General features: G+C 36.0%; 1 protein-coding gene across 4 annotated transcripts in view; it reads left to right on the top strand.

Moving 5' to 3' along the window:
• The window catches only part of GRIK2 (glutamate ionotropic receptor kainate type subunit 2), a 374,579-nt gene that overhangs the window by 346,078 nt on the left and 14,810 nt on the right, over nt 1-13,691 (top strand). For 3 of the 4 annotated variants that reach the window (XM_033055340.2, XM_033055338.2, XM_033055339.2), the window contains one exon: nt 8,996-9,246. In XM_033055340.2, the coding sequence (XP_032911231.1) occupies nt 8,996-9,246 (251 nt within the window). Of the gene's footprint in view, nt 1-8,995; nt 9,247-9,453; nt 10,057-13,691 lie in introns of those variants that run through there. The other variant, XM_033055341.2, reaches the window with a different exon arrangement.

The raw sequence follows: 13,691 nt of genomic DNA, 5'->3' as shown, positions 1-13,691 counted from the left end.
AAAAAAGATGAAAATTATTTATTTTTATGCAGGTCAAACCATGTATTGAAACTAATTTTAGAATTTCAACTGCCTGAGCAGTTAATTTATTATTTCTGAAATGTAAGACTGTGTAGCTAACATATTTGATGAAACAACTGTTTTTTACAGTTGCCTTAGGATTATGACCATATTGAAGCACTGTCTGGGAGGCATGCTGAGACTGAGCTTTACATCAACAAGGAACTGCCAGAACACTTAACATCCTGTAGTTGTTGTGAGCTGACTCAGTCTTAAAGGGGTTTCTAGTAGGAATTTGCCAAACAAATATAACCAAAGCAAAGACATTAAAATTTCATGTTGATGTCATGTAATGTATGGTGTTCATAGATATATAAATTGTCTAGGAGTAAGTTATATGAGAAGCAACTGAGGGAGTTGTTTAGCCTGGAGAAAACGAGGTTTAGGGGAAACCTTCAAGAAGATTCACCTTTTCTCCCAGGCAACTAGCAACAGGACAAGGGGAAATGGCCTCAAGCTACTCCAAGAGAGGTTCAGGTTGGAGATGAGGAAGAATTTCTTTGCTGGAAATGTTGACAAGTACTGGAATGGGGTGTCCAGAGAAACTGTGGAATCACTACCCCTGCAAGTGTTCATGGAACAACTGGATGTTGCACTTCATGCTATGGTTTAGTTGACAAGGTGGTGCTTGGTCAAAGGTTGGACTTGATGATCTTGGAGGTTTTTTTCAGAATTAATGATCCTATGATTCCATGAGTCTATAGATTGAATTGACAGAGACTCATGTAGAGGTTTAAAATTTCTCTGGCCTGATACATTGCCCTTAATTAGAAAAAAGCTGGTGTATTACATCCCAGTACATGGTGTTTCCATGGTTTGCAGTTAGATGCACCCAAGGCCACTTCACACCTCAGCTCATACCACGATGAAAGAGTTAATAGCAAGATATTAATTGTTTAGGGAATTTCCCTTATAGCTCACCAAATAACTGGGGTGTTTTGCAGTAGTGTGAAATTGGTTTTAAGCCTGGACAGTTTTGTTATGACCTTACACTTGTCTTTCAATATAATCATATCTACCTGACCAAAATCTTCACATATACCAGAAATACTTGTAGAATTATTTTAGGCTTTGTTAATTCATCTGTTTATTGCTGGGTAGCGTTAGACAAATATTTCTTTCAAAGGAGGCTATATTTGCAAACCATATATGCCTGAGTGTCACAGATTTGCAAGGCGAATTGAGAAAAGAAAGCACTGTATAAATATGAAATACTTTTATCTGTGGCAAAAATAATATCATTGATTTTCTCACTAGAGGTTTCAACAAAGATATCTTCCCATTCTGCAGCTGTGCAATTCAACAGGGCTAGAGAGATAATAGTGTATTATGATTACGATTACGATCTTTTCAAATTGTCTGTGAAGTTAAAATGCATGAAGAGTCTATGAAAAATCTTATTAACACTTTTTTATTTAATCTAAGAGATGTGCTTTAGAGTAGTTTATAAAGATAGTTTGAGGAGTGGCTGAAAAACTAACCTGTGTAAAAAAAAATAGAGATGGAATGGCTAATACAATAATTTATTAAACATCTGAGTGTTTAAAACAGTAAAAAAATCCATAAACATTTTCATTCTGTTCAAGTTATCTTCGTACTACAAAAAGAAAGTGTGTACTTAGTCTTAAATGTGTTATTGTTGGGCCTTACTTGAATTATTCATTGTAGGCACCAATTATCCATTTTGTTTTGTTTTATAATTCACTCACTGTGGAGGATAGATATGTTTTAAGCTACAGTAGTTTCACGAATACAAGCCGCACGGATTATAAGCCGCACCCCCGGTGCCTCGACAATGTTGCTGTCTTTGTCAATAGATAAGCAGCACCCCGAATATTAGCCGCACTTTCGTTCGTAGAGAGAATCCGTGCGCAGCGTTCACAAATTGGCCAATTAGCAACAGGATCGCGGCATAGCGGGGTTTACTGGCTCGGGGCGGGGCCAGGCAGGCTCGGCCCTCTCATGGTTGCCGATAGGGGTGGATGGCCCGGCTCGGCACTACGGCTTGGCTGGGCCGGCCAGGCGGTGTTGCTGCCGCCGCCGCCGCCAGGCTCCCTGCTCCCGTCTGCACTGCCACTGCTGCGTTTGCTTGCCCTGCGGGTGGTGCTGCTGCCGCCGCCACTGCCAGACTCCCTGGCTCCCCGCTCCCGTCTGCACCGCCGCTGCCATGTTGGCTCGCCCTGGCCGGCACTGCTGGCGCTGCACCGCCGGGCTCCCCCACGCTGCTAGCCCCGGTTCCCCTGGGCTCCCGTGCACTGCCAGCCCTGCTTCTAGGGGGTTTTTCCCCGCCGCCGGGCAGCCCCGTGCCGCCGGGCTTCCTGCTTCTACTATCCTATCCTATGCAATGTGGCTCCCGTGCACTGCCAGCCCTGCTTCTAGGGGGCTTTTCCCCGCCGCCGGGCAGCCCCGCGCCGCCGGGGCTTCCTGCTTCTGCTATCTTCCCCTATGCAGTCGGGCTCCCATGCACTGCCAGCCCCTCTTCTGCCGACTCCCCCGCCATGCTGGCCCAGGCTCTGCCGCCCTCCCTGCCCCGCCCTGCTGGCTCAGGCTCTGCCGCCCGCCCCCCACACTGCTGGCCCCGCCTCTGCCAGGCTTTCCCACCTCTGCCGGGGCCGGCCGGGCTCCAGCTTGGCTTGGGGCTGCCGCGGGCTCTCACTTCCGTGTTGGCAGCTTTTAGAATTTTGTTAATGTATTAGCCGCCCTGGAATATTGGCCTCACTTCCGGGTTTCCACCAAAATTTTGGTCAAATTGGTGTGGCTTGTATTCGTGAAATTACTGTAGTTACAAATTAATATTTTCAAGTATGTTCCTTTCCCTGTCTTAAAACAATAAGTACTTATGAATACAAGAATTACTTAATGGCTACTGTACTTTCAACTCCCAAATAGTCATCTAACTTTGATATAAATTATTTTGAATATTTATGTCTGGGAAATTAATATGTAAATCTCAGCTACGTCTTCCATCTTTATTACATTTCAGCTATATGTACCTACATGAACTTTAAAACAATGGTACTAAAAAAAAAAATGATCAAAAATTAGCTTCTGCTGCAAACAGTTATGAGACCAAAGAAGTGAAAATAATTAGAGAACATACCACGTGAGAAAGGGGTTTGATTCCATTTAGCCTAAAATACTTATTTTAAGTGTTTCCTGGCTTATGAGTAACTTAATAAATATTTCTGTTTACTACATGTCTAATATTAAAATAATATAATCCTAATGTAAGAGGAACTGTCTGGGTTAAAAATAAGAATCTAAAAACTGATTTTTTTTTATCACAAAGCTGATTTTGAAAATGGAGCCAGGGGCTGGGAACTGAGAGAATCCCTCTTTTTTCCTCTAATATTTCTTGGAGTTTTACAGCCCATTGATAAGAAGAATGAACCAAATTATATTGACCTTTCCTTCCCATCCTGCTTAGAGAAGGCAAAGAGGGTTAAGAAGCTGAGGTGGCTGTAAATTTTAAAACAAAAACATTTCTGTGTAGGTGAAGTAAGTGCTTCTCCTATAGCAAGTACCTAATACTGTGTTGTGGCCTGTAATAACTGTGACTGTCAGTCTTTATTACCGAGTGCTGACTGTACTCTAGATTCCTGGAAGGTTTTTCAGACCCTGCAGGAAATATTTTTCTTGATTCCTCATAATCCAAACATCTACTCCACAGTTATGTGTAAACCTTCCTTGTTGTTTCTGTCATGCCTGTGACTGCAGTATGCATGGCACTTGTGAGAAACTGAACTCCACACCAGTGGAGTCACTAGTGGTATGCCACCAGTTATCTCCTAGGAAAGACTGTCTGCTCCAAAAGACTGAGCTGAATTTTGTCTTGTGAAAGCAAAGGAAACCTTTTCCATGGTAACAGATGAGTGGTGATAATAGAACAGTACAAACCCCAAAACATTCAAATATGATATCACTAAGCATGCCAGCAGTTTGGTGGCAGAACATTTAGATTGTGGTTTTGATAGGGCTAAGTGATAGGATAAGAGCTAAACTTAAGCTGTTAAGCTAAAACTTAAATGATTCACCCATTCCCAGCAGTAAAAAAGGTGTTTATCAGCATTCTTATGGAAGTGTCAGGTATATACTGGACTGAGATTGTGACTGCAGTATATAGTATTTACACCCAAACTATCTTTAGGATAGATAGAACAAGTTGGCATAACCACAACAGGAATGGGTTCATGCTGAAAAACAAACTCAAAACAAATAAGCCAGAACTCTCCCATTCTGAGTTTAGTGCTGTTTCCTTTCAATTGGTAAAACTAGAACTTGTTTTGTTCACTGTATACTAGTCACATACAGCTTCAAAACATCAGTATCTTTCCTGTTATATGTGGCTTTCTCCTTCCAATAAATATTTCACTACTCAAAGAATTTCTAAATTATCTCAATTTTGTACCTAGGTTCTGAATATGATTGTTTATTCCTAACTACCTTTGCCTTTTGCTTAGGCCAAGTACACAGAATATGAAATAGTGTTGCAAGATAAATAAAACTGTATCGGGATTATTAATAACAAAAGAAAAAAAAAACCTCATACAGAAATAAAAGATGCTCTCCATGGTCTCTGTGAATTCAGAATGTAATTTTTCCTATCTAGCAAATCAAAAGTAACATGTAAGTATGTCCTGAGGGCGTATTTAAAAGCACTAGGCAATTTATCAAATTTGGTAAAATGTACTTAGCATGCTGAAACAAAAAAATTTCTGGTTCAAAATTTTCTTATTGAAAGAGTTAGTAGAATACCTCTCTTCTTTTTGATTTACTTTAAGTCAAAATAGTTCCACAGGTCCCAATATGCTCCAGCTGCTTTCATATGATAAGATGAGTAAAACAGACTAAGAGCAACCAGGTAGGATATTTCACTTAGGTAAAATCTAGCAGGGAGTATTCTCAAGACCAGTTAGATCAACAGAATTTCAAAATACTAATCTGCAGGCAGTAAAGCCTCAGTATAAAAAGCTTATGTGCTCACAATTTATGTTTAAACATATCATTATATACATAAATATATACTGAGACTTCAGGGTAGAAAACATATCTATGTATAGATTCTGCAGCAACTCTGGGAGACAGTTTTGTAGAGATGCTTTAAAAAAAAAGGTGCTTTATGTAAATTTTCATTTTTATTTTAAAGTCTCGTAAACAGGTAACTAACTGCAATTAGAAATTATTGTTTCTCCTCTTGAGGTTATTGAACTTGTGCAGGAAGAGAGAAAGGTCTCTATAACCTATAACAGAAGGGGTTAAAATTATTCTGGCAGAAATTCTCATTCCTGCATACAGAAGCTAGAGTAGGATCAGCATATAATTTATAGATTATATTCTGTAGATCCTCCAGTCCCAATTTGTCATGGGAATAAATAATCAGTTGATAAGGAAATAAAAGAGGTAGAAGTGAAGAAAAGAGGGGAGAAAAAGTCAGATATTTCCATGCTGGTTTTTCCCCTTTCTCTTCACTCAGTGGAAGATTATGCACTCATTTTTTTTCCCCTAATTTTGGAAGAGTTTTAAAAATCTCTCTCTGCCCCCTCCCTCTCTTCCCCCTTGTAAGACATTTTTTTTTTTTAAATGCTTTGTCTTTCTATGGAAGGTTGAGATATGAAGTTTCTATTTCCTCATGTTTCAGAATTTATCCTCTTTTTCTTTTCTTTTCTTTTCTTTTCTTTTCTTTTCTTTTCTTTTCTTTTCTTTTCTTTTCTTTTCTTTTCTTTTCTTTTCTTTTCTTTTCTTTTCTTTTCTTTTCTTTTCTTTTCTTTTTTTCTTTTTCTTTCTTTTTTTCCCCCTTAAGCTCTATTTCTTCACTCTTATCCATACTTTAGGTATTTTGCAAATTCATTCATATATGTTTTCTGTGAGTCCTAGAGTTTCTATTTTCCTTATATGGCTTTTTTGTTTTTGTTTTGAGCACTAAATTCTCTTTAATGAGGATTTAAATAAAATTATATTAAGTACTTTATATTTAAAAAATGTAAAAAGCAGGACACAGGCTTCTTCCAACACCTCATGGCAGGGCTTGAGTCATGTTTCAGTCATATCATGAGAGTGATAGAGAAAATTACCTGTAAATATCATAAATCTTTTGCATTTATTTGCTAAAATTTTCAGTTCTGCAGGAAAAACAGCTGTTACACTCAGAGTGCAGTCTGGGTGCCTTGACCACATTCTCTATTAATTGTTTCTTACTTTTTTATGTTACGTTTGTCATCCACAGATCAGATTGTGATACTTTTAGCCACTTCAGGTGATCTGGATGAATTTTCCATTGCTGGGACTTGCAGTCCTGTTTGTAAGAGAAAAAAATCAGGGAGAAAATCTAGTGTGAGGAAATAATGTTCATAAGCTTCCTTTGTTCTCTATTCTATTCTTGAGTCAGTATAAACAGAAGCAAATATTTTTAAAAGGATCAGATTATTAGGTGTACTCAATATTTGCTGCAAAATGTAAACCTATGAATTTAAAACATTCTAAGTCCTTCAGAATTAGACTAGCACTACAACATTCAATGCTAGCTCTTTCATGGATATAAATTTTGAAATTGTTGATTTAACAGCAGCAATATAATTCTTGTCATCCCACACTGATCCTTACTTGTGACAGGATCACTTCTTAGACCAGATAATAAGGTATAGAAAATATAAACATTGCAGTAGAAACACCAAAGGTCCTGTAATATGTCCGTTACACAACTAATTGTGCAAAATTTTGCAAACTACTGACAGTAAGTAATACAGATACTATCGAACTGAATCACTATTTAGTTTTGTTTCTAATGAAACTCTCATAAACTTAACTAATTATAGACTGTATTAGTCCATGCGTTATTGTTTCTGTCCATGAATTCCTCAGGTAATTAATTTTTAACTGCTTCAAAGAGACTAGAATTGTAAGTGTACAAATATGATCCTCAGAAAATATAAATAATACATGAAAAATAGATGATACTCAATATATTTAGACCAACTGTGTAGAAACAAAATGCAAATCAGTTTAATTAGAAAGCAGCCTGTCAGATCAGCTTAAACTGAGTCCAAGACTATTTCTCTGACTATAATGTTATTTAAGCTGTTGTTAAATATTTATATGCAGTGTAATGTTGAAAATTTCCCCAAAAGATTACAGAATGCGCTTATACTTCCCTAGGCTCTTGTGGACTAATCATTTTCTTTCTTCCCCCTGACTGAAGCAATGTGTCAAGTATAGAGTTTTGCAGAATTTCAGCATAATCAGGATGGTCTGAAATGATGTGACTTAGGGTCCAAATGCACAGGAGATTAGAAAAGAGTTTTCCTTTCTTTCTGCTTCCTGCATAGTCCAATGCAAACAGTTTACCTCTTAGCATAAAACATCATCTTTTTCTAAGCATAAATGTACAAGTCCTTGCAATTCAAATACTTTGAGGATGGCTCTTTCCACCTTTTATTCTTGAATAAAGGAAAAGATATTTTGTATTTTGTAATTAGTAGTCGTTTTTATGTTCTATACTGGTGCAGCAGCTCTTTGTTATAGGCTTTCTTCTCAGGATAAGTTCTAGACATGCAAAAAGAATTTGAAGAAATATAGAACACGTTAAAATAATTAAATAAAAAAGTATACATGCTTTCCAACAGTTGAAAGACTGTAAAACATCTTTGTCTATGCATTTCTTCAGTCTCTTCGCAGCAGGTCACAGTACATTAAATAGTGGCGGCATCTCTCTTGTGGATACAGAGGATTTTTTTAAAATGCAAAAGTTAACGAAAATGCATTTTGTTATTCAGCTGAAAGAAACCTTAAAAACTATAGCCAGTAAGTAGCATTATTATGATAGAAGGAAAAAGAGGAGGGATACATTATAGAATTGTGTTCGTATCAACCGAAAGAGGGGATGCCATGCCTTTTCATCTACTCTTTTTCCTCCTTTCCTGAGATTTCTTAACTACTTAAAGAAGACTCTTTTGTTCCTGTTTTCAAAGGAGGACAAGAAAAATGATGGTTTTGTTCTCTACTTAAACATTGCACAAGTCTTAACAGAGAAAGCCCTTCTAACTGACATGATTCGCTCTCTAACATTCAGGAAAGAAAAGCTTTCTCCATTGCCATTATTCAATTATCAAAGTACATTTTAAAATACTCATTGAAAACCTTTTATGCACAATGTAAAGAAAAAGAGAACAGATTACATACAAAGATATGACACCAGCCTTTGAACTACCCGTTGAAATTTTGAAATATTCAAAAGCTACAAAATTATCATGTCATTTTAAAATAATGAATTATGAGAAAGAAAGAAATACATCAAAATATGAGAATTTACATCCCTATTATCCAAACACACTTATCCTTCTGAGTTTCTTGCTACCTGGTACTGTTGATAAGTGAGTACATGCTGAAAGGTGTTTAAGTGTCCAACAATCCATCAAATAAAGACTTTTTTGGATTGGTCCTGAAGCATAAATTGTTTTTCCTTCTTCTAATAAAGTAACAAGATAAAGTATTAATTAAATATTAGACCTCTTATTAACTTTAGGGTAGCAAGCTATGAAGCAACAGCCCCTAGATTTATATATATATGACTAAATCTACTGAAGCCTGAAAAATAAAAAAAACTTATTGGGAAAAGATTGAAAAAATTGAAAGAAGAATACTGTTTGGCTGAATATGATAGAAGATGTTTGAGATCATGTGACTAAATGTAATAGGAGTTTTTGCATCAAGTGGCCTGGCTTACTGGCAATAACAGCTGGATCAAGTTTTCCGGATATGTATTTTTGCAAGCAAGTGGGTTTGTATGTGACCAGGGTATCAAGAAGCAAATGGTTCTCTGATTAATATTATGGCTTGTAAAGGTATATTTTTTAATGAGATATTATTTATTCTTATTTGGAAAAGCTAACATTTCAAGTAATAGATTCCATGTGATATTTCTTCTCTGTGGTCTCTTCAGGTTCTCCATATAGAGACAAGATCACTATTGCAATTCTTCAGCTACAGGAAGAAGGCAAGCTCCATATGATGAAAGAGAAATGGTGGAGAGGCAATGGTTGTCCAGAAGAAGAAAGTAAAGAGGCCAGTGCTTTGGGAGTTCAAAATATTGGAGGAATCTTCATCGTACTGGCAGCAGGATTGGTGCTTTCTGTCTTTGTGGCAGTTGGGGAGTTTTTGTATAAATCAAAAAAAAATGCCCAGTTGGAAAAGGTAAATATTGTCATTACATACTTGTTTTATATTTATGCTCTATTTAAATAATACTTTAAATATTTTGTGATGTTTAGTGAAATGTAGGTGATGCATACTTATTGTTTATTCTTATAGTAAAGTATTTTTATAACAAAGGATGACAACAAAATATCCAAAGTTTTACATTTACAGCTTTTAATTTTTCTTCAATGTGTTTAATTGTAGCCAGATTTCAGGACAAGTGACTATTTCTCTTCTTATTCAAGCCTGAAAAAAGACAGCTTTTTACTCCTGGAAGTTCACTGCAGTTAATTTTATGGATGAAGAAGAAATCTGAAACTGTAATGGGAAACAAATTAATCTTCTACAGATAATTCTGATTTTCAAAAGACAAACTGTCTGTAGCTCAAAGTCAAAATCTAATAATGTCTCTATAGAAATGTTTTTTATAGGAGTTTATACTTGCAAAGTTGTCCTGGTAACATCTGGAAAGATTACATCAACATGATTCTTTTTTTTTTGATGGGTTTACTACTGATATGATGTCCTGTAATTTCAAATGGACCCAATTTTGAAAATCCTATTGTTAACTTGTTGTGTACTTGCAATTTATATAACCAAAATACTGTAATTGTGCTAAGACTAGTAATATATTGAAAAATTTGTAGCTGAAATCACCATTTTTTGCACAATGATAAAAGAAATCTTTCTAGATGTATGTGCCCATGTCTAAACCTAAAATAAAAGAGTATATTTTATTGCTATGGCAAAATCTGATTTTTAAACTTTGAGAGAAATTGTTGGATTTTGCTAGGTAATTTTTTTTTAAAACTTTTGAGGAGATTGTGACCTATGACAATTTTTAAATTTATGTTTAGCGATGTAATTTAATAAATCAGTAGTAAATCCAAAAACTATATTTATATTGGTATTTTTCCAGATGATGCTAGTGAGCTTTTGTAACTTGAATCATTACTCAGAAAATTTATTATTTGTTTTCACTTTTTTTGAGGCAACTTTTTGGTATTCAAGTTTCCTGCTATATATATATTGTTAAGAATTTTTTTTTCTAACACACACTAAGGAAGTGTGAGGTTTCAAGGTCCTAAACATGTTTGAACATGGGTACATCCATTTAATTGTTAAAGAACCCTTTAGGTCCTCCTCGTTAGGAGGTTAATTCCTTCTGTTAACATACTATTGGAATGTTATGTTTCTGAAATGAATTTGTAAGGAAAATATACTGATTACTTAAGAAACCCATGTAAATATCAATAATTTTTATCCCTTCCTAAAATGGATATGGATGTTATATGAACATCAGTAAAATTTGGTTTAGCTTTTCTGGATTTTAAGTAAGCACTCAATTAGAAAAATAGGACTGCTTTGATAATAATTTTGTTGCCTGAGTTCAGTATTTTACAGGGTGTAAATACATATGTTGGAAGTTGTGAGAGGAAGCAAACTAACTTTCTAATTAAGGATTTGTTTCCTTAAGTCCTTTAGTTGGGGGGTGGGGGTTGGAGCAGTTTGTTTATGTTTGTTTGGTTTGGGGTTTTTTAAGTTTTTAAAATTTTTCTTTTGGGTTTGCGTTTTTCCATTTGTTTGTTTATTACTGTTGGATAGATATAGCAATGACTGAAGGAATGTGACCTTTCAACAGCATTTGTACCAGAAATGTTTCATCATCAAGTATTTAGATATTTTAAAAAGTTAGGAATAAATCTGAAGCAGCTGAGTTGCGTCAGGCTTCCCTCCTTTCTCTCCTCTCCTTCTCTCCTTGTTACCTCCAATCATTTAACTTCCATCTCCCCCTGCTACTCCCACAGACCCTGGTATCAGCAGACCATTGAAATTTCACTGAGGTTTTGTTTATGGAATGAGCTTAAGAGGAAGGTGATACTTACATCCCTACACATGGCCTACCCTAGCATCCCCTCTCCCACTCTTCTTGCATCACCCAGAGACTTTCAGAAAACATCTTTCAACTTCTCCAAGTGCAGCAGATCCTCTTTGCCTAGGAAAGGGTGCAACAGCAGCCTAGGGAGAGCTCAGAAATCCAGTCATTTGTTTCCAGTCACTACAAGTCCCTGCTGAGATGAGTAAATAATGCAAGTAATGCTGCCTTGGAAATCCTGTGGGGAGAGAGGAGGCACTGATTTTTGGCAACATTTGGGTTTCATCCCTTAGGAATCAGAATATCATTCTAACATAGTGTTTGTCAATATTTGGAAAGAGGGAAGATCAGAGGTCATATTAAGAGCCAAGGAACAAAATGAATCAGATAACTTCAGCTACTGAGTATATGAAGTATCCTAAGATATAAATGGGCATGAATGTTTGCTTTTTAGCGTGTACAAAATACTCAGTTTTCCTTCCAGCAGGGAGGCAAAGCAGATTGAAATTGTATAATAAAGATATGGGGTTTTAGAATTTTTTATGTCACCCTGCTCTTAGAGCTTACATATAAACAGAGATAATGTCTGGTGTGAACCCATTTGGAGGAGTGAAATCTTGAAAAGAATCAAGCTCAGAATAACAGCAGATAAAATGGTGCTATTTGCTAAAATAAAAAACGTTGCATCTTGTAAGAAAAGATGGCTCAAAACATCCATGCCCCTGATGTGTTTCAAAGTTCGAAGGAAGCATATGACACTCCTGAGACTTTCTGCGAAACATATGAATTTATGCCACCACAACACTTTCCAGACAGAGAGAAATTCCTCTTCTATTGACACCTTTCAAAAGCAAAGATAAGCCTGGATGTTATCACAGTTAGGCTGCCAGTCACTTGCAGTTACTAAAGCTAGCTTGCTTAAAAAATAAGTACCTTAAATAACTATTTTCCAGAAAATCCAGAAATTATTAGTGTGAAACCAGCTATATATGATTAAATTCTTCTATCATTTCTAGCTATTCAAAACTCATTGAGCCTTCAGCAGGATGGAACTAGTTCAAAATTAATAAAATTTACGATGACAGATTGTAGAAATATCAGATAATTTATATTAATCTTGAAGTGTTACGTACTTCAAATGATGTGAAACTAGACACATACCTTAGCTATTTGTTAAGAGATGAGGTCATACCCTTGCTATAGTAAAAGGTACTAGATTAAGTCTCAATATGTACTGAAACAGTAACGCCAACAAAGTATTTCTGAAGTTATACAATCAAATCATAATAAACATCAATTAATCTCTCTGAAATATTTATTAATTTATAACTTGTTATGAAAGTAATATAAACAATTAGAACTTTAAGACTTTTTTGTATTTCACATACATTTACAGGGAAGACAAAAGCTACTGAACTTTCCATATTAAATAATTTGCTGCTCAACTGCACAACTGAAATGAGAAAGATCAGTGTGGATAATTTATCTCACAACGCAAATGACTGAGCACATGGCAGAACTGGACTCAAAGCAGAGATTAGTAGCTAGGACTATACACATTATATGCAGAACAGTCTTACTTACAACTGGAGATTCCATGGAACAAGAAATTCTGAATGTTGAACTGTGACCTGTATATGAGACTATGTCTTCAGAGATGGCACAAATTCATCTGGATGACTCTTGCCTGAAATGAATAGAATACAATAATGTAAAACACTTTCTGCAAAATGCTCGAAGCATGTTTTTATAATGTAAGGATAGTGGAACAAGACTTTCTGATCCTAACTGGTTCAAAAAGTCATGCAGCTTTAATGAGCTGCAGAGGTTTTAGGTTATGGTACAATTTGATCTTAAACTTACTAGAAATTAAATGTGGTTTTGCTGTGATTGCTAATAATTCTGAATTTTCTACCTCACGTGCACGTTTTAATAATATGATAACCTGGAGTGTATTTTGGACTAGATAACTTTTCTAGTCTTGCCTAGTACATAGTCTTGCTGTTTCCTTCAGAGAAAGTGCTGGGAATGGCAGAGCACATATCCTTGTCTATGGCAGAATGTTGATATCCCAGTTGGTGCAGTGGGAAAGGGCAAGAGAAGATGGTAGGTCAGAGGTTGTCCTGGCTGCATTCCTGCAGAGCAACCACAAGATGGTGCCTTCTAATTTCTGAGAGGGAAAACTAATTGTCACTTTTTAATAAAATTTATGTCACAATGCTTACCTATTGTTTAATTGCAGCCTTTCTGAAAATACTAAAGGCTTGTATTATTTCCCATTGTTTATGATACAAACATCTAATTATGTCATCTACTTGGAAACATGTTATTATCAGACCTTTTTTATCTAGCCAATCTTAACAATAAATGCTCAGTCATTTGCATTTTATAATTGCTTTTGCTGCTGAATGACCTGTTCCCTTATTTTAACAGGCACACAGAGGGCAGTGAATAAGGAAGGTCAGAAACAGAAGCCATTTAGAACATTTACTATGTCTTTTCTTTTTTCTTTTTTTTTAATTGATGTGCATCAATGCATTATGGGTTTATGTCCATTTCACACATT

The sequence above is a fragment of the Catharus ustulatus genome, chromosome 3 (assembly GCF_009819885.2).
Source record: "Catharus ustulatus isolate bCatUst1 chromosome 3, bCatUst1.pri.v2, whole genome shotgun sequence".
Lineage (NCBI taxonomy): Eukaryota > Metazoa > Chordata > Aves > Passeriformes > Turdidae > Catharus > Catharus ustulatus.
Note: the sequence above shows the minus strand (reverse complement) of the source record. Positions and strands in the feature narration are given on the sequence as shown.